This window comes from Oncorhynchus kisutch, linkage group LG26 (assembly GCF_002021735.2).
Source record: "Oncorhynchus kisutch isolate 150728-3 linkage group LG26, Okis_V2, whole genome shotgun sequence".
Classification (NCBI taxonomy): domain Eukaryota; kingdom Metazoa; phylum Chordata; class Actinopteri; order Salmoniformes; family Salmonidae; genus Oncorhynchus; species Oncorhynchus kisutch.
The window spans coordinates 5,699,971-5,725,250 of NC_034199.2; the positions used below are offsets into that span (position 1 = coordinate 5,699,971).

The 25,280-nt window shown below is 39.9% G+C and overlaps 1 protein-coding gene across 1 annotated transcript; it reads right to left on the bottom strand.

Annotated features, from left to right (window-relative positions):
- Positions 1 to 1,653: 1,653 nt before the first annotated feature.
- LOC116357731 (striated muscle-specific serine/threonine-protein kinase-like) lies at positions 1,654 to 24,474 on the bottom strand. The gene is made up of 7 exons (XM_031806022.1): positions 24,399 to 24,474; positions 16,716 to 16,802; positions 11,308 to 11,365; positions 2,697 to 4,189; positions 2,358 to 2,501; positions 1,779 to 1,961; positions 1,654 to 1,673 (listed from the first exon to the last, which is right to left on the bottom strand). Exons 1-7 carry the CDS (start codon positions 24,472 to 24,474, stop codon positions 1,654 to 1,656), a joined length of 2,061 nt encoding a protein of 686 aa, XP_031661882.1.
- Between the last annotated feature and the right edge of the window lie 806 nt (positions 24,475 to 25,280).

Sequence of the window (25,280 nt, forward strand, 5' to 3'; positions counted from 1 at the left end):
GAAACTTTCAAAGTTCTTGAATTTTTCCGAATTGACTTACCTTCTTGTCTGTCTTTTCACTTTGCTTATTTGAGCTGTTCTTGCCATAATATGGACTTGGTCTTTTACCAAATAGGGCTATCTTCTGTATAACCCCTACCTTGTCACAACACAACTGATTGGTTCAAATGCATTAAGAAGGAAATAAATTCAACAAATTAACTTTTAACAAGGCACACCTGTTAATTGAAATGCATTCCAGGTGACTACCTCATGAAGCTGGTTGACAGAATGCCCAGAGTGTGCAAAGCTGTCATCAAGGCAAAGGGTGGCTACTTTGAAGAATCTAAATCTAAAATATATTTTTAAAACACTTTTTTGGTTACTATGTGTTATTTCATAGTTTGATGTCTTCACTATTATTCTACAATGTTGAAAATAGTAAAAATAAAGAAAATCTCTTGAATGAGTCTGTGTGTCCAAACTTTTGACTGGTACTGTATGTCTATATAAATGGTAACCGTGTACAAAGGAGTTAGTAAAAACGACAAATGATGTACTATAATGTGTGTGTGTTAGCATAATCACGTGTTTTACCTGTTAACTTCAGGTGTTAACCTATCCTCCCTCCCTCTCTTTTTTCTCCTTCATATACAAGTATTCTAATTCTCATTCATTTGTACTCTGTAAATAATATCACCATCTTGAAAAAAAGTTATTACTCAAAACCTTCTCATTTGAGTAATATAAGTTCTAGATGAAATAATTAACTGATGAGTTGTATGGTTAAATTTATACAAAAATGATCCTATGCTTAAAAATCAAGGCCATGGTGTAATTTACCTTAGACAAGATGTGTGATATCTGAACAACAACAGTGGATTTATATGGCAAGGAAGCCGGTGTTCCTTAACAATGTATTGGTTCAATTTAGCCTCCTAGTTGCTATGGTAACTATAAGTGAGTTGGCTCAGCTGGAATATATTGCTTGCACACATTTTGTGGAGAGAGAGAGATTATGAAAGATGGAGTGGGTGAGGATAAATGAGGAAATAACTTTATGAAGAACAAAATAACAAAGTACATTCTTTTGATCCGATTGGAAAACCTCCACATGAATCATTTACTGCATGACACCACAAAAGTAATGTTTATCTAGGTCCCTGTTTATGGGAATCACTTGAGGGAAGTTGTTCAGAAGTATGCTGTTTTGTTAAAGACTTATCAGACTTTTTCCCCACTGATATTCATTTACTTGTACTCATCAAATTTGAAAGCTTTGATGTGCAAATTTAATTGACACTTTTTCAGGAAGTGCAAATAAAAATGACACACACATAGGTCAATGGAGTGACTTAAATGTCCACAACATCCTTTAATTCATCTCTGAAATAACCAAAGGACTTACACTCTTTGAAAAACGGTTCCAAAAGTTGTTTTTCAGCTGTCCAAATATAACCCTTTTTGGTTCCATGTAGAACCCTCTGTGGAAAGGGTTCTACATGAAACCCAAAAGGGTTCTGCCTGACACACAGAAAGGTTTTTCAAATGGTCTCCTATGGGGACAGCCAAAGAATCCTTTTAGTTTCGAGATAGAACATACTCTTCGAAGAGTGTAGAATGGTATGCCATTACTGATGCAACCATCCAAGTACAGACCTCTGTTAGCTAAAGTCAGGTGCCATTCCCAAAGGCTAAAGACATCAATCAGACATCAATCAGACATCAGGTTCAAGCGGGGGGGGGGGGGGGGGGGGGGGGGGGGATGTAACCAATGCAATTTTGCAACTCATGCTTACCTGGTTTGATGGAAAGGGTGGCACTGCTAGATGCTCTCCCAGCCTCATTGGCAGCTGTCACACAGTACATTCCAGCATCACTTGGTTTTGCACATTTGATGAGAAGTGAATACCGCTCTCCCTCCACTTTGACCCAATAGTTTGGGCTGTTAGTGATCTCAATATTGTCTCGCCTCCAGGTAACTAGAAGGGGACACAGATCAGGACACAAATATAAGCTGAGGTGATATCAAAAATCCATATTTAAGTAGTTTGAACGGGGAATGGTAGAAGCTGCCAGGGTTGAGTACAGAACTGCAAAGCTGCTGGGTTTTTTCCCATATGTATCAAGAATGGTCCACCACCCAAAGGACATTCAGCCAACTTGACACACTGTGGGAAGCATTGGAACTGTGGCAAGCATTGGAGTCAACACGGGCCAGTATCCCTGTGGAATGCTTTCAACAGCTTGTAGAGTCCATGCTCCAACGAATTGAGGCTGTTCTGAGGGCAAAAGGGGACGCAACTCAATATTAGGAAGGTGTTCCTAATGATTTGTACACTCAGTGTATGTGCTACAGAGAGATTGAGATAGCTTGCCTTCTGGGAGAGGAGTGCCAGCAATGATGACTCTCAGCAGGACCTCAGTACCAGCAGTTGCCACAGTGTCCTTAAGAGGAAACTCAAACATAGGGGCCTCCAAGGGGTCCTCTTCAGCAGACACGTAAGAGTCGTCTGAAGAATCTGCACAGATTACGAAACGTAATTTTAAAACCCAGTTTTAACGAAATGACAAAGACATTCATGGCTGTGTTCAGAGCTGAGGAATACCCATTAGCATTGTAGTTTGAAAAGACAAGGTTAATAAGGTAAGAAGCCTCTAATATACACATGACAGACATTTTCATTTTGACCAAAAAATATAGAAAATATTCGCACCTAACTCTGGAGACATGGGCCTAGCGCAGCGACCCTTCCCCCAGGTCTTCTGTGTTTGGCCTTCTTTCACATTGGTCACCTCTTTAGACTTGGCAGTCTCTGGAGGAGCTTCCTCTTCCATGGGCTCTTCTTTGACAATGATGGTAGGTATGATTACCTTGGGGGCTGGCTTGATTAATTCCACTTCCATTTTCTCCTCAGATGGGGAGACTGGAATATTTGTTGAAGAGGTAACCAGCCATGGAGGTTTTTGCAGAGGTTGTATTGGATTCTCTTGTACAATGGTAGGCTTTTTCTGTACCAATGGACTTTCTGGTTTATACTCTACTTTTCTTAAGTCTACCTCTACAGGTGTTTTTCTTCCTGACGATTCTTCCTTTGGGGACTTTTGGGCAGGAGATTCTTGGATGTCCTGAGACTCTTGCATATGACATACCCTCTGAACAACTGGTGATGGAGACCTCTGAAGGATCTCCTTGATTGGACTGACTGGATTTACCTGTCTTGTTGGCCTCTGTCTCGATAAGTCAGCCAGTTGCATAGATTCTGGAGCGAATGCTACTTCCCCCAATCTACTGACTGTTATGTTGCTCATGGAGGGGCCCTCAATCTCATGGGTTTGGGGCGAAGGCTGGTCCTGCCGTGCTTGTAGGTGCAGTCGTGGTGATTTTGGTGGCACCACCTTTTTAGGCTGTTCTGTCACTTTCTGCTCCTTCTCCTGATGGGCTCGCTCCCTTTCCTGGAGCTTCTGGAGAATTTGCGGTGGGAGGGGCTCAATCTTCCTCAAAGGCTGCCTGCCTCTTGCCCTGAGCGAAAGCTGCTCGATGGAGAAGGACTTCTTCATGTGAGGTTTACCCACAAGCTTCTTGATTTGTTGAGGCTCTTCAGTGAACTTGTTCTCAAATTCCTGGACCTTCTGCGTGGTACGGGGCCTGCAGTCCTCTAAGGACGCAGCCTTCTGTCTGAAATTGGACCTCCGTTCGGCAGCGTCCTCCTTCAGAGCCTCTCGTAGGTCTTCCCTCGAACTCCCTCTGGAGATGCCCAACCAGTTCCCTCCATCGTCTGAGTCGACAGACCCAGCGTAGTTGAACCCGGCCCAGGACCATCCCGAGATGGAGCCTTCATGGTCATAACTTCGCCTTCGCTCTTCAAAACCGTGCACCTTCTCAAAGATCTTGGAGCTTGCTCTGGTCAGTTTTAGGGACTGCCTAGGCTGGTACTCCTTGTGGGAGCACTCGTTGACACTGACAGGTGTCTGAGTAAGGGAATTCTGAGTGCTGCTTTGAGACATGGCTGATAATTTTGGATGTCTTAACATTGTGTCTTGGTAGTCGGTTGGTACAAAATGTGTCTTGCGGGGTGTGAGGGGTGTGTTCGGGGCTGATCCAGAGCAGCTTGGCATTGGAGAAGTGGAGGGGCATTTAATAATTCTGGGGGAGAGGGGTGGGAGGACTTGTGGGGAGGATTCCCTCAAAACATTTTCAGATTGGCTCCTGAAAGAAGATGGTTATGGGAAATGATCTGTTAGAGAAAGAGTTCTAAATGATACCTGGGCCAGTGTGAGAATTGTCAAGGATATCATTAACACTGGGAGTTCTATTTTCGGCTGGCGTTAAGGCAGTGCTATTTTCATACGCACATGCTTGTAGGCGCTTTGCTATCTTCCAACCCTTGTGCAAGGGTTGGTAATTTATCCGTCTAACATCAGGCTCTTGCGCTGAGGTGGGAGGAATGGAAATATCTGAGCTGTGTCCTTAAAAACATGCACCAAATTGCCAATTTCATGCAGTGCAACTGGGAATATTTAAAAAGCTAGTCATAGCAGTAAGGCAGTTGGTTATGGCATCAATTTTGCAAGCGGAAGTGCACAATAGCCTAATCAGTAGCCTATCACCAATGTTTATTCAAATATCATCTTCGGGAGCAGCAAAAGTAGGCAGACATTCACCTTTTTTCTTTATATTAGATTTTTTTCCAGCTTCTGTAAAACGTTTTGACTCATTATGTGCAATGCCCATTGAATGAAAAATGTCAGCGACAGTAGTGGCCTTCACGGATTCACCTGTACCCGAAAACCCGAGACCCGATCCGGGACCTCAGCGGATCCGGATCCAGAATGTCGCGGGTCTGGGTCGGACCTGATTGTCAGGCGTCTCAGGTATGTGTAATTTTAACGGACTTATCCGGAAGGACCCATGCAGATCCGAATGTAACTGCTGCGGTAGAGAGAGAGAGAGATTTTTTTTATTTATGCTTCTGCTCTTTGCTTTTCACGAGAGTGGCGCCTGTAGCAATTTTAGTTTTTGTTGGCCAATCATAAGTAATCATAGCGGCAATTTTTATTTATTTTTTATTTCACCTTTATTTAACCAGGTAGGCTAGTTGAGAACAAGTTCTCATTTGCAACTGCGACCTGGCCAAGATAAAGCATAGCAGTGTGAGCATACAACAAAGAGTTACACATGGAGTAAACAATTAACAAGTCAATAACACAGTAGAAAACAAAGGGGGGGTCTATATACAATGTGTGCAAAAGGCATGAGGAGGTAGGCAAATAATTACAATTTTGCAGATTAACACTGGAGTGCTAAATGATCAGATGGTCATGTAGAGGTATTGGTGTGCAGAAGAGCCTTCAAGGGGGGCAAAAGTAAAGAGATATCTATTTAAGGGAAATTTAGTTAAATTAAATAATTAAATCTTCAAGGAGAAGAAAAATCTACAATGATTAAGAGCCACAGGTAGACTCCTACTTTACATTCTGAATGGAGTTGTTGTTGTTTGTAACTTTGTAAGATGAGAAAGTGCATGCAGCATCGATTAGCCTAGCTAGCTAGCTTAACTAGCTTCTCCTGATTTGACTCAGTCAAAACCAGTACTACATAATCCTATTGGATGTTAAATAACCTAGCTATGGCAGCTATTAGAGTACTATAGCGTGAATCGGTTTGGTTGGTTGCTGTCTCTAACGCCTCCCTGTTCCATGTCACTCGCTCACATTTACAGTAGTCTACACACACAGATTGGCCCCTGATAGAGAGAGGTCAATTTCTATCTCCTCTCCCTTGCACTTTATCAGCTCCAAGTAGCTTTAAAAAATCCTTGGGTCTGGTCGGAACGGGTCTCTATATAAAAAAAAATAGATTTATATCAATGCGAAGGGCAAGATATAGATGAATCACTTTGAGGCTTTTTTTTATATACTCAAAGCTCCAATGTTAGCTTGTTTTAACCACTCCTATAGAAATGGTAGTCTGTCAGGTACTCAGCAGGAAGGTCTATACAGTCTACCTTAAAAACTGGAGTCCTCTTACACTTCAATGTCGTGATGCAAAAATAATAGCGAAATGCATAGCACTCAGAAGTTAAAAGGTTTTACCAGGTATTGTTCATCCATTACATGAACGATACATTGGAGATAATACATGACAACTACTATAAATAATAAAACATCATGAAACATCTAAGATGTCAGGCCTGATATTTATTGCGGAATTTGAAAAGACCTTTGATAAAGTCAGACTAGATTGTATTTATAAATGCCTGGATTTTTTTCAATTTCAGTGATTCTCTTATAAAATGGGTAAAAGTAATGTATAGCAACCCCAGGTGTAAAATAGTGGCTACTTCTCAGAGTTTTGAATTGTCAAGAGGAGTTAAACAAGGGTGTGCTCTGTCACCATATCTATTTGTTAAGGCCATTGAAATCCTAGCTACTAAAATCAAATAACAACATTAGAGGATTAGAAATCCAAGGCTTAAAAACAAAGGTTTCCATGTATGCCGATGACTCAAGTTTTATTTTAAGTCCGTAAGCTAGATCCCTGCAATTTCTCATTGAAGATCTAGAGACATCTTCTGGATTCTCTGGACTAAAACCAAATTATTATGTGTACAATAATACGTATTGGACCTTTAAAAAATAAAACTTTTACATTACCCTGCAGTTTACTTGTAAAATGGGATGACGGTGATGTAGACATACTTGGTATTCATATCACAAAATATATAAATGAGCTCTCCAAAATGACTTTTAATATAAAACTGATTAACTCCTTAGTCATATCTCGGTTTACTCACTTACTTATGGTGCTGCCTACTCCTAATGATTTGTTTTTCAAATCACATGAGCAAAAAATATTTTGCTTTATCTGGGATGCTAAACCAGACAAGATAAAGCGTGTCTATCTATATATTGAATATGAATTGGGTGGGTTGAGATGATTAAATATAAAAGCACTAAACCGCTCTCTAAAAGCTTTACTTACTCAAAGTTTTCCTTGAACCCTAAATAGATCTCAAGTAGATTACTAACAAAAGCTTAAAAATTGCCTTTTTGACTTCATGCAGGTTGCCATGTCTCATTTCCATTAATTTAATCAATTGAATCTTTCATTTAATATTTTTCAAACAAGCATTCCAGAGCTGGCTAAAATTTATATTACATTCCCATGAAAAGATAGAACAAATATTACAACAAATATTATGGCTGAACTCAAATGTGCTGGTTGATAAAATACCTGTATTCATGGAAAAGAAGTTTGAAAAGGGTATTTTGTTTTTAAATGGTATTGTAAATTGGAATGGTAGAGTTATGTCTTTCATGGAGTTATCAGAACTGTATGGGAAGGTCTGCTCAATCCAAGATTACAACCAATTGATTACAGCATTACCCCCAAAATGGAGGAGGCAGGTGGCAGTGGGAGGAGGTAGGGAACTGGTCTGTCTGCCCAATATAAAGGATCACAACTGACGGAGGAATGCAAATTGCATAAATAGGAAAGTATACCAGTTTTATTTGAGGACCAGGATGTTGACAGCTGTGCCATAGAGATTGCAAAATAGTTGGGAAGAGAATTTTGATTTATCGATTTCATGGTACAGGGTGTATGAGTTGATATATAAAATGAAGCAGGATTCAAGACTTCGTGCTTTTCAGCTAAAAATATTATATAGAATTGTTGCCACCAACAAAATGTTGAGTATTTGTGGCATACAATCATCGAAGCTCTGCAGATTTTGTTGTGAGGATACAGAATCAATAGACCATTTATTTTGGTACTGCCCAGGAATAGTTGAAAATGTATAACAGTGATCTAAAATTGACCCTAGAAATAGTACTGTTGGGAGATCTGGAGAGACCAGGTCATTCAATGACTAATACTGTATACTAATACTCTTCATAAAAGTATTAATCTTAAACTCGCAATCTGTGTATCTTCTATTCGATTAGATAGATTGAAATTGTATGTTAAACAGATATACTGTGCATAGAAATCCGAAGAGGGTGGCCAGCAGAAATAGGTGGGATGGGCTGAGGGAAGCTGAAGGTTGGGATGTGTAATTTGGAGACAAGTGGGAGTGGAGATGCTGGGCGGAGGATAGAATGACGGTCAAAGATAGAAGTAATAATTAAGTCAAAATTAAACATAACAAAAAGTACGTTTGAGTGACACTGAGGGGCAGTGTTGTTACAGTTAATGCCGGTTTGCCTGAGGCTGATGCCATGCAGGTGTTTGTACACATGCATATACACACACTCTCATTCAAATGCACACATGTAAATAGTGACATACATGCACTCAAACATATTCAATTGGCCTTGCTGTTATGATTTTTGTTGTCCTTGATGTCTTTTGTTTTTTGCATTGCTGTTTTCCTTTGTCTTTCTCCTTGTCCTCTTTTGTTCATTTTGTTGGTTGTTGGTGTGGGGGAGGGTTTTGGGAGTGGGGAATGGATTTATTGTATTTCTTTTTCCCGGTGGGGGGGAACTGTATCAGATTGTATCATTCCTGTGGAACACTTTCGACACTTTGTTGTGTATTTGTCTCAACAAATTGAGGCTGCTCTGAGGTGTTCCTAATGTTTAGGAATACTCAGTGTATAGTATAGAGAGTCTTGGATCAGGGTGTTGACCCTGGTTGCTTCTGTGTGTGTTTCTGGATGGGAGGCTGTTAGATGACTAATGTGATGCAGTTGTTGAGCGGCTTCACTGCAAGTATATTGTATGTTTAAAAAATATATATATATATTTATGCCTATTGGGTCTGGATGGGAAAGTGCCAGGTCTGCAGGAAGCCTGTTTATAAACATTGTTGATAAAAAAAGATTGCTTATTGTTTTTCGTTGATCATTTTGTAAAAAAATATGATCTTCCACTTTCCTCTGTTGGACCTAAATGTAAAATCATGGTAATTCTGTCTGTGGCGCTGAATTCACTATTGATGTTTGCCTGTTTGTTTGTTTATCTTTACAATTCTTTACCTGGCAAGTCACCATACGGGTCATATCAACGGCGAAGGTAGCCTAATCTTATTATAATGTTTGGAAGGCAATGTCCATGGCTCGGACATGAAATGCAATTTTCGAAATGCAAATACAACATGTAGCCAAATCTACTTCCATGTTGAAGCCAACTAGCCTACTTTTTTGTATTTCAAAAATTTTATAAATCTTTGTTATAACTAGGCCTATTAAACAGTTACTGTAGCCCTATAATATTTAATAAATTATCTTCAATGGATAGGACGAACATCAATGCCTTCATTGCGAATTGGACATCAAACACCATAAACACACAACTTGAAGCAACCACATAAAAAGCCCTTGTCACACCTACAATTTATGAATTGATAGAAAGCCTGCCACTTTACGCTAACCCCAGCCCATAATTCCTGCCATCAAAATAGCTCAAATATTCCTGTGAATGCACTAAGATTCATGTTTGCATTTGGTTTGTACAAATAGAGCTATTGGACTGCCAAAATTATATTACACTTTATATGAAACAAAAGATTTCAAGCACATCATTCTGTTTGTAAAATCACAAGATTGTAAACAGCATGGCAAACTGAAAATCATCTATTCAACAATGGCATGCATAACAACCATAGAAGAACCAAAGGGGTCAATGATACCTCACACATGCAATGTGATGTAAACAGTGCTCTGAATGGCAGTTGATATAAATAAGTCCATGTGAATTCCAAACAAAGCTAAAGAAGCAAGGCTATGCTCAAACTTTGGAAATGTTTGGAATGCAGTAACTGCTTGCTTGCACAATTTGCCCACTTTATTTATTTTAATTCACTGACTGGTGTTGGTCAAAATGGAAAGCAAAATTATAATGGGGGAGTTGAAGGAAATTGTGAGACAAAATGAGAATTAATCTAAATATAGGACAAAAAGTAATTTGATGCTAAAAGGGACAATCTGTGATTCAAACAATAATGAGCTGGACCCCCCAGCCACTGATTTTGGTAAACAGATGAGGGATGTAACTACTCTCAAATGTAACTACTCTCAAACTGGATGCAAGAACAGACCATCCATAAGATCATAGTTATAGTTTTAACTATGTTTTGAGGCTTTAGTGTTTGTGTTCAAATACATTGTTTACAAACAATGGAGTAATACAAGCTTATATTTTGGGGTTCTAGTGGGGAAAACAGTTGAAGTAGGCTCATGAGTCATTTAAAAGTTGTATTCTTCAAGAATCAATAGGTATATAAACAACCCAGAGTTCAACTCCCTGTCTGCCAGCAGTATATAGTATACACTGAGTATAACAACTGACCAGGTGAATCCAGGTGAATGCTATGATCCCTTATTTATGTCACTTGTTAAATCCACTTCAATCAGTGTAGATGAAGGGGAGGGGACAGGCTAAAGAAGGATTTTTAAACCTTGAGACAATTGAGACAGGGATTGTGTATGTGTGCCATTCAGAGGGTGAATGGGCAAGACAGAAACTGTAAGTGCCTTTGAACGGGGTATGGTAGTAGGTGCCAGGCGCACCGGTTTGTGTCAAGAACTGCAACGCTGCTGGGTTTTTCAAGCTCAACAGTTTCCCATGTGTATCAAAAATGATCCACCACCCAAAGGAAATCTAGCCAACTTGACACAACTGTGGGAGGCATTCAAGCCAACATAGGCTAGCATTCCTGTGGAACGCTTTCGACACTTTGTTGTGTATTTGTCTCAACAAATTGAGGCTGCTCTGAGGTGTTCCTAATGTTTAGGAATACTCAGTGTATAGTATATCATTCATTTAAAAGTACCAAAGTATATAAATTGCAGATTGCCTCTTTAAGGAATGTTTACTAATCATATCAGTAGTGAAATCTGTTGTAACAGCTACTCAGGTAAATCCCTGAGTGATCCTCCTCAGTATATCACCTGCACCTCCATTCATGTGGTGACAGCAAATGCATACACACACCACAGTGACTTTATTCTTTTTTAAGTGCGAGCTTTCCCAAGGGCAACAATCCACTTCTTAAAGCATTATTATGTGTTGCTCAGTGTAATAGTAAGTCATCAGCAATACTTGTATTAACTTGTGTTGCGGGTGTTTGAGATGGGTGCGCTTTAATATTTTCTGCTATCCTAAGTGTGTTACCCAGGCTTCTTGGTAATGTTTACCTAAAGGAGTATGGTTTGAGTATCCTTCCATTATAGATACTGTACCTGCTGTCATAGTAACCGCTTGCTAAAGACACACTTTCCTTGGACTCCTCTACTGGCCCAGTTAGATTAGCATTTGTGCTCTTATCAGAGACTTGGCCCCTTGGTGCTTGATCTGGGTGGCTGCTCCACCCTGTTTGCTTACCTGGAGGGCTTGGAGATGTCTTGAAGTCCTTTGCCCCAGCTGTCCATCATTCTGTCCCCTGTGGCAAGATAAAACATGAAACAGAAATAGTTTTGTTTGTTAGCCAATATTTCAGTTATTCTAACTGAAATACTTTAATAATTCAGAACAAGGGTGTAGCTCAGTTGGCATTGTTACCTGTAATTGTGAGAAACAGGTAGGACAAATATGCCTAAACCCTAGACTTATTAAGAGCAATGTTCCTTTTCAAATCCTAGCAACCATGGAAAAAAGATTCAGTCATTTTTATTTTTGTACAGATAATGCTGTGGATCCAACTGATGGCTTAAATTATATTCAGCTATCTGGTGCAGAGAACGTGAAGGTTAAGAAGTCTATGAGCTCTATTTTTGGCTGGCGCTAAGGAAGTGCAAGTGTTAAATGCATATTAGTTTGCAATTTTGTCATGTAAAAAATGTAATTTTCCAGCCCTAACAGCAGGTTCACAGCAATTTACCTGTCTAACATCAGCTCACTTGCACTGAGGTGGGAGGGGGGGCAATATTTGAGGTGTGTTCTTAAAAACACTGACAATTTCATGCAGTGCTAATGGGAAGTTTTAAGACCACAAAAAGCAGGTCCTACAGGTACTGTAACACAGTTGATAATGGCATGGATTTTGAGAGCGGAAAGGCAGCCTAAACCAGCCATTATGCACATTGCCCATAGAAGAGAGATGTGCATTTTGTGCTAGTGAATCTCGAATTTAGAAACATAAAAACTATTAAAGAAACATAAAAACGAAACTATTTGATTAAAAACCATTTAAAACCAACCTCCGCTTAATCAAGGCTGGTTTAGCAGCATCACATAGGTGCATATTTTTATCCTTGCCTTTAGCCAAGTAGCCTATGAATTAAAATGTTGTAGCCATTTCCTGCAGTCAAATGACCAAATCACCCTCTAGTGGCCTCATTGGTGGAATGTTAATATGTTTCATAATTTCATAATTAATACACTTTTTTCAACACCTGACAATCAGGTGTTTCTATGTCAAACATTTTTGTTTTATTTCAGTATTCTGTAAATAAAGTGTAACATTGTGATGCAAACTCAAAATATAATACATTTTAACTGTATAAGCCCATAGCCGTGTGTGAGGTATATATTTTTGATTCAAAGAAGATTTGTTTAAGACTACCAAGAAACATTCTGTGTGACTCTGATTTAGCCCACTGTCGTAAAATGGAAAAAAAGGTACTACAGTTTTCAGACCCCTTGACTTTTTCCTAATTTTGTTATGTTACAGCCTTATTCTAAAATGTATTACATAGTTTTTTTCCCTTCATCAATCTACACACAATACCCCATTTTGACAAAGCGAAAACGTTTTTTTTTTAGAACTGTTTGCTTATTTATATAATTATATAAGAATTCAGACCCTCAATACTTTGCTGAAGTACCTTTGACAGCAATTACAGCCTCGAGTCTTCTTGGGTATGACGCTACAAGCTTGGCACACCTGTATTTGGGGAGTTTCTCCCATTCTTCTCTGTAGATCCTCTCAAGTTATGTCAGGGTTGATGGGGAGCATTGCTGCACAGCTATTTTCAGGTCAGTCCAGAGATGTTTGATCAGTTTCAAATCCAGGTTCTGGCTGGGCCACTCAAGGACATCCAGAGACTTGTCCCGAAGCCACTCCTGCATTGTCTTGGCTTTGTGTAAAGCCAAGGTGTTCCTCAAGGTTCCGTTTTAGGACCACTATTGTTTTCACTATATATTTTACCTCTTGGGGATGTTATTCGAAAACATAATGTTAACTTTCACTGCTATGCGGATGACACACAGCTGTACATTTCAATGAAACATGGTGAAGCCCCAAACTTGCCCTTGCTAGAAGCATGTGTTTCAGACATAAGGAAGTGGATGGCTGCAAACGTTCTACTTTTAAACTCGGACAAAACAGAGATGCTTGTTCTAGGTCCCAAGAAACAAAGAGATCTTCTGTTGAATCTGACTATTAATCTTAATGGTTGTACAGTCGTCTCAAATAAAACTGTGAAGGACCTCGGCGTTACTCTGGACCCTGATCTCTCTTTTGAAGAACATATCAAGACCATTTCAAGGACAGCTTTTTTCCACGTAACATTGCAAAAATCTGAAACTTTCTGTCCAAAAATTATGCAGAAAAATTACTCCATGCTTTTGTCACTTCTAGGTTAGACTACTGCAATGCTCTACTTTCCGGCTACCCAGATAAAGCACTAAATAAACTTCAGTTAGTGCCAAATACGGCTGCTAGAATCCTGACTAGAACCAAAAAATTTGATCATATTACTCCAGTGCTAGCCTCTCTACACTGGCTTCCTGTCAAAGCAAGGGCTGATTTCAAGGTTTTACTGCTAACCTACAAATAATTACATGGGCTTGCTCCTACCTACCTCTCTGATTTGGTCCTGCCATACATATCTACACGTACGCTACGGTCACAAGACACAGGCCTCCTAATTGTCCCTAGAATTTCTAAGCAAACAGCTGGAGGCAGGGCTTTCTCCTATAGAGCTCCATTTTTATGGAACGGTCTGCCTACCCATGTCAGAGACGCAAACTCGGTCTCAACCTTTAAGTCTTTACTGAAGACTCATCTCTTCAGTGGGTCATATGATTGAGTGTAGTCTGGCCCAGGAGTGGGAGGGTGAACGGAAAGGATCTGGAGCAACGAACTGCCCTTGCTGTCTCTGCCTGGCCGGTTCCCCTCTTTCCACTGGGATTCTCTGCCTCTAACCCTATTACAGGGGCTGAGTCACTGGCTTACTGGGGCTCTCTTATGCCATCCCTGGAAGGGGTGCGTCACCTGAGTGGGTTGATTCACTGATGTGGTCATCCTGTCTGGGTTGGCGCCCCCCCTTGGGTTGTGCCATGGCGGAGATCTTTGTGGGCTATACTCAGCCTTGTCTCAGGATGGTAAGTTGGTGGTTGAAGATATCCCTCTAGTGGTGTGGGAGCTGTGCTTTGGCAAAGTGGGTGGGGTTATATCCTTCCTGTTTGGCCCTGTCCTGGGGTGTCCTTGGATGGGGCCACAGTTTCTCCTGACCCCTCCCGTCTCAGCCTCCAGTATTTATGCTGCAGTAGTTTATGTGTCGGGGGGCTAGGGTCAGTTTGTTATATCTGGAGTACTTCTCCTGTCCTATTCGGTGTCCTGTGTGAATCTAAGTGTGCGTTCTCTAATTCTCTCCTTCTCTCTTTCTTTCTCTCTCTCAGAGGACCTGAGCCCTAGGACCATGCCCCAGGACTACCTGACATGATGACTCCTTGCTGTCCCCAGTCCACCTGGCCGTGCTGCTGCTCCAGTTTCAACTTCCACCTGACCGTGCTGCTGCTCCAGTTTCAACTGTTCTGCCTTATTATTATTATTCGACCATGCTGGTCATTTATGAACATTTGAACATCTTGGCCATGTTCTGTTATAATCTCCACCCGGCACAGCCAGAAGAGGACTGGCCACCCCACATATCCTGGTTCCTCTCTAGGTTTCTTCCTAGGTTTTGGCCTTTCTAGGGAGTTTTTCCTAGCCACCGTGCTTCTACACCTGCATTGCTTGCTGTTTGGGGTTTTAGGCTGGGTTTCTGTACAGCACTTTGAGATATCAGCTGATGTACGAAGGGCTATATAAATACATTTGATTTGATTTTGATTTGATTTGTGCTTAGGGTCGTTGTCCTATTGGAAGGTGAACCTTTGCCGCAGTCTGAGGTCCCGATCGCTCTGCAGCAGGTTTTCATCAAGGAACTCTCTGTACTTTGCTCTGTTCATCTTTGCCTTAGATCCTGACTAGTCTCGCAGTCCCTAGTGCTGAAAAACATCCCCACAGGGAAGGTGTCGGGATTTCTCCATATGTGACGCTTGGCATTCGCAGCAGCAGGTAGCTTAGTGGTTAGAGTGTTGGACTAGAAACCGAAAGGTTGCAAGATCGAATCCCTGAGCTGACAAGGTAAAAATCTGTTGTTCTGCCCCTGATCAAGGCAGTTATCCCACTGTTCCTAGGCCGTCATTGAAAATAAGATTTTTTTCTTAACTGACATGCCTAGTTAATTAAAGGTAAATCACTGGGTGGTGCAGTGGTCTAAGGCACTGCATTTCAGTGCTAGCTGTGCCACCAGAGACCCTGGGTTCGAGCCTGTTGTAATTGGCCGCGACCAGGAGGTCCCTGGGTGTAGTGCACGCTGACCAGGTCGCTAGGTGCATGGTGTTTCCTCTGACACATTGGTGCGGCTGGCTTCCGGGTCAGATGCGCGCTGTGTTAAGAAGCAGAAGCGTCTTGGTTGGGTTGTGTTTTTGGAGGACGCATGGAAGGACATAAGTAAATTATGATATGATGCTTCTGACCCGATTCTATTTAGAAATATTGCTGTTGGTTTAAAAAGCAGATTGATTGTTTTTCGTTTAATTTGCTTAAAAAACATACTTATTAGAAAGATTCAACATCTATGGGTTTATGTTGAGAACGTACATGGCTCGAATGCAAAGCAATTCCATCTGCTATTTCTGGAGAATTGCAAAATATGATCTGTAAGATGGTGCATGGTGTTTATAAAACATTACGTTTGTGGGCAGTATAACGTTGAGTGGACATTCCCCCTTTCTCTCTATATTGGATTTTTATTTGTGTGAAAAGTTTAGATGCGCATAAAACACTCTAAGTTGCTTTTTCTGTAATATAACTATATTTAGACATAGCCTATTTAAAACATGTTGATGTTTCATTTTTATTAGAATTTGTAGAATAGTATTATACACTCTTTTCAGGCCTTATCAATAGCTTTGTGAATTTAATCTTGCTTATTGACTACGTTTGGCATGTCCATGTCCAGACTGCAATTTACAGTAGACCTAGACCCTATATCACTGTGAATGCTCTAGCCAATGTTTAACAACGTATTTCTATATTGAAGCAATGCAATAAGAACAATGTGGATTTCAAAAGTTTTCAACATATTTAGCAAATATGGGACAGGATATTTAACATTCAAATTGGAAATGATGATGATACAATACATAAAAAAACGTAAATACACAATTTGAAGCAACCACATAGCCATGGAGCACGTTCTGAATGACAAAGTGAGGATCCAATCCACGATACCCAAAACTCAGACCTTTTGCACCACCACCTGCTTCTGTGCACATAATTCAAGTTCTGAAAACAGCAAAAATATCTCTGACACACCCCGAACCTATAACGCTACCACCAGCGCTAATATTTACCATTACGTTAGGTTTGTTAAAATAGAGCCCTTACAACTACCATGTTGCTTGGAGTGAATACTACACAGGTGTTCTCAAAATATATCTTGCCACACATTAAACTGTTGGCATTTCATGTATTCTCCTTCATGCATTTGAGACAAGGATGGGAAAAGACATGGTACCTGCATGCATAGCCTGGTTCTGAATACCTCTGCTTCCTTCTTTGGTCTCAATGTGGTCTCCACCTTCGTCTTCTGTGGTCTCGGAGTCTGAAAGAGCGACAAGAAAAAAGGTATTAGACTCAAGTGGATTGACAAAATATGGTCTTGCATGACATTCCATTTTAAAACCATGGGGTGAATCCTAACCTACAACACTCAAGTCAAATTATCACTTTGACATCAATGTATAACTAAAAGAAAATCTTACAAAAGTGGAAATTAGGATTCATTCCTTTTTATAGCCCAGCAATAACACACCTGATTTAACTAAAAAACAAGCTCTTGATTAGTTGAAATAGGTGTGTCATCGCTGAGTCCGAGCCAAATTGTGAGAGGTCCCCCAGGAATGGATTGTGAAGCATTGCATTAGGAAAAGCCAACATTACATAGAGAAGAGGACAAAGCTACCAGTAATATAAACAAATCAGGTGCCAAAAGGAAGCTATATTCAGATTTCAATGTTTGCAAATAGAGAATTTTCCGCACTGCACTTTTAGAGGTGCGTTTGATGTGTCCCAAAAGCATGAAGCTGACAATTGATTTTGAAATCTTAATTTGCAACGATTAAATTCCGGACTTTAAGTAAGCAGTGGTGAACCAAGATGGTACAAAGGACATTTACCATTACTGTGCTGCAGTAAGGATAAATTATGTTTCCATAGCTACAGTGCCTTTGGAAAGTGTTCACACCCGTTGACATTTTCAACATTTGTTGTATTACAAAATAAAACACTAATACGTCTTGATTAGATAAGTATTCGACCCCCTGAGTCAATACATGTTAGAATCACCTTTGGCAGCTAATTTAGATTATTATTGTGGAGTAACTACAATGTTGTTGATCCATCCTATTTTTTCTCCTATCACAGCCATTTAACTCACTAACTGGTTTAAAATCACCATTGGCCTCATGGAGAAATCCCTGAGCGGTCTCTGTCAACTGAGTTAGGAAGGACGCCTGGGGCTTTGTAGTAACTGGGTGTATTGATACACCATCCAAAGTGTAATTAATAACTTTACCATGCTCAAAGAGATATTCAAAGTCTGTTCATTTACATTTTTACTATGAGTGAATTCTTTGTCATTGAATCTGTGCTTTAAATTCACTGTTTGACTAAAGGACCACAGAGTGAGTCCATGCAATTTGTTATCTGACTTGTTAAGCAAATTTTTCCTCCTGAAGTTATTTAGGCTTGCCATAACAAAGGGGTTGAATTCTTGACTCGAGACATTTTAGCTTTTTATTTTAAATTAATTTGTAATTAATTTCCGAAAAACATAATTCCACTTTGACATAATTGGGTATTTTGTGTAGATCAGTGACACAAAATCTAAATACAAACCGTTTTAAATTCAAGCTGTAACACAACAAAATGTGGAAAAAGTCAAGGGGTGTGAATACTTTTTGAAGATACTAAGTACCATCCCTCACAAATGGCAGATACTCAAGACAGACCTCTATCATGATATGTTTCAGCTAATTGGTGGTTCAGTAACCATTGTTATTAATGTCTTGCATAATTTACTATGACATTTGATGTTATCAACAGTCAACCTATTGCAATGTTAGAGGTCAAATGGGAAAGCTGTTTCGAACTAGCAGTAACATTACACTTTAATTCTTACCTTGGAGCAATTTACAATTGTACATTTCTTGAGTCAGTTTGATCATCATGAGTGAATCATCTCACTAGGCACACCACATAATTTCAACATGGATAATTGGGTAATATTTGGTTGAGAGGTTGATCAATGAGATAGCAAGCTCTATTCATCCACTCAAAAAGACAGCCAAGGGTTAGTTGAATTTCTAATTTGTTATCACTATGCTTTCAACCATCTAAAAGCACAACCAAATTCCAATGAAAAAATGTCTGATATTTGGTTTAGTTAGCACGCAAATGTCTATAACTGTGCTTTTAACAATGTAAAAGCACAGTAAAGTTCCAATGGGAATACAGTGCCAAATATTTGGTTTATTTATACAACAGATTCATGTGTTATCACTGTGCTTCATCTGGGAAGCAGAACCAAACGACCTGGATAGCAGTTGAGATTACATTAAAAGTACATGGTGCAAGTGATCAATGCCTCTCGAGGTTCTGCAGCAATTGTGATGATCTCCACTCACCTGTAAAGACCTCTACATGCTATCTTGAACGTGCACACGTTATATGATTACATAAGAAGAAATATACAGTTACAGTAACCTCACGGATGTGTTACATGTTAAGGTTGAATGTTACATTCGTTTGTAAGATATCCTTAACTTTAAGCTATTTACTGGATTACAAAACCAATATTGAATTGTGCTTGGTTGATAAGGAAACCAAATATCAACATTTGAAGATGTATCTTTTGCTTGGATAGTTCAATCTGTGCCACTGACTTTAATTCCAGTTTGTCTACAAATTAATAATTGATATGTTGGATTCACATCTCCATCAAAAACATTAATCTAAGTAAAAAAAAATTGAATTAAATCAATCAAATCAATGGAGACGATGATTACTTTTTTCAAATCCAAAGTACACTACATGACCAAATGTATGTACTGTAGACACCTGCTCATCAAACATCTCATTCCAAAATCCTGGGCATTAATATGGAGTTGGTCCCCCCCTTTGCTGCTGTATCAAACTCCACCATTCTGGGAAAGCTTTCCACTCGATGTTGGTACATTGCTGCGGGGACTTGCTTTCATTCAACCACGAGCATTAATGAGGTCGGGCACTGATTTTGGCCGATTAGGCTTGGCTCGCAGTCGGCGTTCCAATTCGTCCCATTTCTGCATGGACCTCACTTTGTGCACGGCGGCATTGTCATGCTGAAACAGGAAAGGGCCTTCCCTAAACTGTTGCAACAAAGTTGGAAGCACAGAATCATTTAGAAGGTTATTGTATGCTGTAGCATTAAGATTTCCCTTCACTCAAACTAAGGGGCCTAGCCGAAACCATGATAAACAGCCCCAGGCCATTATTCCTCCTCCACCAAACTTTACAGTTGGCACTATGCATTGGGCAGGTAGCGTTCTCCTGGAATCCGCCAAACTCCGATTTGTCCGTCAGACTGCGAGATGGGGAAGCATGATTCATCACTCCAGAGAACATGTTTCCACTGCTCCAGAGTTCAATGACGGCGAGCTTTACAACACTCCAGCCGCTTTTGGCATTGTGCATGCTGGTCTTAGGCTTGTGTACGGCTGCTCAGCCATGGAAACCTATTTCATGAAGCTCCCAACGAACAGTTATTGTACTGACGTTGCTTCCAGAGGCATGTTGGAACTTGGTAGTGAGTGTTGCAACCGGGGACAGCACTCGACGGTCCTGTTCTGTGAGCTTGTGTGGCCTACCACTTTGCAGCTGAGCCCTTTCTGCTCATAGATGTTTAAACTTCACAATAACAGCACTTACAGTTGGCCGTGGCAGCCCCTAGCAGGTCAGAAATCTGATGAACTGACTTGTTTCGAAGGTGGCATGCTATGACGGTGCCATGCTGAATGTCACTGAGGTATTCAGTAAGTCCATTCCACTGACAATATTCCCTATGGAGATTGCATGGCTGTGTGATTTTATACGCCTGTCACAATGGGTGTGGCTGAAATAGCCCAATCCACAAATTTGAAGGAGTGTCCACATACTTTTATATATAGTTTATTTTCTACATAAATTCCATGTCACAATACGTTGACAAATTATGATGAAACAACGTTGATTCAACCATTTTGTGGCCAGTCGGATACTTCTCCTTGTCTTTGCATACCAAACACAAAATAGCAAGACAGACATTTTGTCAAGTTTGAGTTAAGCGTCACAGAGCAGTAATTTAAAACTGCCTCATGTAAGACAGAGTGAGACACTGCCATCAGTGATGGCTCACTGCCATCAGTACAACTCAAACAGAACACTACTCACTGAACACAAATTTCAGCTAAGCTGTACTCAACAGCATCATTGTTCACACCACCTGAACATCTTCGCAGCATCACCGAGTTGTTCAGACTGCCAAACATTCTCAACATACAGCTCCACCACACAAAGTCATGGGTAGAGCTCGGAATAGATAAGACTCCACTGAGTCATCAGTAACCCAGCAGCTCTCATGAGATGTTCTCCACCTCAAGATGGGATGACTAGATGCTTAGAGCTCACTGCTTCAAACAGAATGATCATCTGATGTTCATCTAAATGGCTAGACTTAACTTGAGTATGAGCTTGAATTAGATAACATCAACAGAATTATACTATACTACAGTTATATGAATATGTACTCAATTTTATTCATATGTGCAACTTATCCAATTCAGTTAAATCACATGAAATAGTGGTGTTAATGGTGATTGTGATCATAGAATGTTATTTAACAAAAACAGAGAAGATTTCCGTTGACACTTTTATTATTACAATATTTTACCAAAATAATTGGAAAACTAAATGATCAAACATATCAGATCAAAAAATAAATATATTGTAAATAGGCATGCCACTAACTGTCAGACTTGACATCGGTAATGTGTTCTAGTAACCTGTTATTCCTAACTCCAAACAAACCATGAGAGGATGATCCAAATGGCGGCTATGAGAGGCCAGTTTTCTGAAAGGAGAAACAAAAAGTGATTTAATGACATGTTAAACTGAATTACAATGCAGAAATACAGTGCCTTGCGAAAGTATTCGGCCCCCTTGAACTTTGCGACCTTTTGCCACATTTCAGGCTTCAAACATAAAGATATAAAACTGTATTTTTATGTGAAGAATCAACAACAAGTGGGACACAATCATGAAGTGGAACGACATTTATTGGATATTTCAAACTTTTTTAACAAATCAAAAACTGAAAAATTGGGCGTGCAAAATTATTCAGCCCCCTTAAGTTAATACTTTGTAGCGCCACCTTTTGCTGTGATTACAGCTGTAAGTCGCTTGGGGTATGTCTCTATCAGTTTTGCACATTGAGAGATTTACATTTTTTCCCATTCCTCCTTGCAAAACAGCTCGAGCTCAGTGAGGTTGGATGGAGAGCATTTGTGAACAGCAGTTTTCAGTTTTTTCCACAGATTCTCGATTGGATTCAGGTCTGGACTTTGACTTGGCCATTCTAACACCTGGATATGTTTATTTTTGAACCATTCCATTGTAGATTTTGCTTTATGTTTTGGATCATTGTCTTGTTGGAAGACAAATCTCCGTCCCAGTTTTTATTTTTTTATTTTTTTTATTTTACCTTTATTTAACCAGGCAAGTCAGTTAAGAACACATTCTTCTTTTCAATGACGGCCTGGGAACAGTGGGTTAACTGCCTGTTCAGGGGCAGAACGACAGATTTGTACCTTGTCAGCTCGGGGGTTTGAACTCACAACCTTCCGGTTACTAGTCCAACGCTCTAACCACTAGGCTACCCTGCCGCCCCAGTCTCAGGTCTTTTGCAGACTCCATCAGGTTTTCTTCCAGAATGGTCCTGTATTTGGCTCCATCCATCTTCCCATCAATTTTAACCATCTTCCCTGTCCCTGCTGAAGAAAAGCAGGCCCAAACCATGATGCTGCCACCACCATGTTTGACAGTGGGGATGGTGTGTTCAGGGTGATGAGCTGTGTTGCTTTTACACCAAACATAACGTTTTGCATTGTTGCCAAAAAGTTCAATTTTGGTTTCATCTGACCAGAGCACCTTCTTCCACATGTTTGGTGTGTCTCCCAGGTGGCTTGTGACAAACTTATAACAACACTTTTTATGGATATCTTTAAGAAATGGCTTTCATCTTGCCACTCTTCCATAAAGGCCAGATTTGTGCAATATATGACTGATTGTTGTCCTATGGACAGAGTCTCCCACCTCAACTGTAGATCTCTGCAGTTCATCCAGAGTGATCATGGGCCTCTTGGCTGCATCTCTGATCAGTCTTCTCCTTGTATGAGCTGAAAGTTTAGAGGGACGGCCAGGTCTTGGTAGATTTGCAGTGGTCTGATACTCCTTCCATTTCAATATTATCGCTTGCACAGTGCTCCTTGGGATGTTTAAAGCTTGGGAAATCTTTTTGTATCCAAATCCGGCTTTAAACTTCTTCACAACAGTATCTCGGACCTGCCTGGTGTGTTCCTTGTTCTTCATGATGCTCTCTGCGCTTTTAACGGACCTCTGAGACTATCACAGTGCAGGTGCATTTATACGGAGACTTGATTACACACAGGTGGATTGTATTTATCATCATTAGTCATTTAGGTCAACATTGGATCATTCAGAGATCCTCACTGAATTTCTGGAGAGAGTTTGCTGCACAAATCAGTTTTTGATTTGTTAAAAAAGTTTGAAATATCCAATAAATGTCGTTCCACTTCATGATTGTGTCCCACTTGTTGTTGATTCTTCACAAAAAAATAAAGTTTTATATCTTTATGTTTGAAGCCTGAAATGTGGCAAAAGGTCGCAAAGTTCAAGGGGGCCGAATACTTTCGCAAGGCACTGTATAATACAGCAAATGTTTATCTGTTATAATTATACAATAACAGGGATAATATACTTTCCTTTGCATGCACATGTACATGCGTTATTGGAGCTGTATGATGCAACATGTGAGAGATGAATGAGTGAGTAATGTGTCTCCTCCCGGGATTTCTGATTCAAAGGTAACATTTTTAGAGAGCCTGGCAGGTATTATACAGCTGTTAGAAAGTCTGTCATGGTTGCATTAAGAAGAAGTCTATCTTTAATTCTGTGAATAACACTTGTATCTTTTATTAATGTTTATTTTGAGTATTTCTGCAAAATCATCTGATGTTTTGGAATCAAAACATTACTGCATGTAAGGCGCCAATGTAAACTGAGATTTTTGGATATAAATATGCACATTATCGAACAAAACATACATGTATTGTGTAACATGATGTCCTATGAGTGTCATCTGATGAAGATCATCAAAGGTTAGTGATTAATTTTATCTATATTTCTGCTTTTTGTGACTCCTATCTTTGGCTGGAAAAATGTCTGTGTGTTTTTTCGACTTGCCTAACATAATCATATGTTGTGCTTTAGCTGTAAAACATGTTTGAAATCGGACACGGTGGGTAGATTAATAAGATGTTTCTCTTTCATTTGCTGTATTGGACTTGTTAATGTGTGAAAGTTACACATTTAAAAAAAAATTATAATAATTTGCGCGTTGCCTTTTCAGCGGAGTGTTGTCGAAAGGTTAACTCAAGTTAACTTTTTGAAACACTTTTTTTATCACATTGTCTCAAAGCATTCAATATACACTGAAAACTTCCAAAATACATAATCTATAGAGCTAAAAAGAACAATGCGATGTCAAAACAAGTTAACTTTGAGATATTAATATCACATGTGAAAAAGCCAATGTGAAACAGACTCACACGTCTGTTTTGCCCAAGTGACATTTTTTTACGTGATTTGTTTACATGTGAAAACTGTTTGTGAAATGTGAAATTTTTCTACTGAGCCATTTACTCTGTTCGTATTTTTTTTCTTGAATTATTTCTTATTGTTGTTGCATTGCCGAGAAGGAACCTGCAAGTAAGCGTTTAGTTGGACTGTGTATACCATTGTGTATCCCATACAACTAATAAAACTTGAAAACTGTTACATTTTCCAAAATGGCAGTGGGACCTGCCAAATAAGGCCCACATACTTGACTGGTCCTTTGAGTCCTCATACACAGCTACAAAACAGCCCTCTCTGAACATGAAGTTGAGGCTGCACAACATCTACTACATGGCGCCGGAGAAGAAGGCACTACCCTCTACAACCACCCGAGCCACTGCCTGTTCACCCCGCTATCATCCAGAAGGCGAAGTCAGTACAGGTGCATCAAAGCTGGGACCGAGAGACTGAAAAACAGCTATCTCAAGGCCATCAGACTGTTAAACAGCCATCACTGACATGGCTGCTGCCAACATACGGACTCAAATCTGCCACTTTAATAATACAAATTTGGATGTAATAAATGTCTCACTAGTCACTTTAAACAATGTCACTTTATATAATGTTTACATAACCTACATTACTCATCTCATATGTATATACTGTACTCTACACCGTCTACTGCATCTTGTCTATGCCATTTGGCCATCGCTCATCCATATATTTACATGTACATATTCTTATTCATTCCTTTACACTTGTGTGTAAAAGGTAGTTGTTATGGAATTGTTAGATTACTTGTTATATATTACTGCATAGTCGGAAGTAGAAGCACAAGCATTTCGCTACACTCGCATTAACATCTGTTAACCATGTGAATGTGACCAATACAATTTGATTTGATTTAATGATCACAGTGGTAGGCCTGATCACCGACAACGATGAGACAACCTATACGGAGGAGGTCAGAGACCTGGCCATGTGGGGCCAAGACAACAACCTCTCCCTCAATGTGATCAAGACAAAGGAGATGATTGTGGACTCCTGGAAAAAGAGGCCCGAGCACGCCCCCATTCTCAACGACAGGGCTGCAGTGGAGCAGATTGAGAGCTTCAAGTTCCTTGGTGTCCACATCACCAACAAACTAACA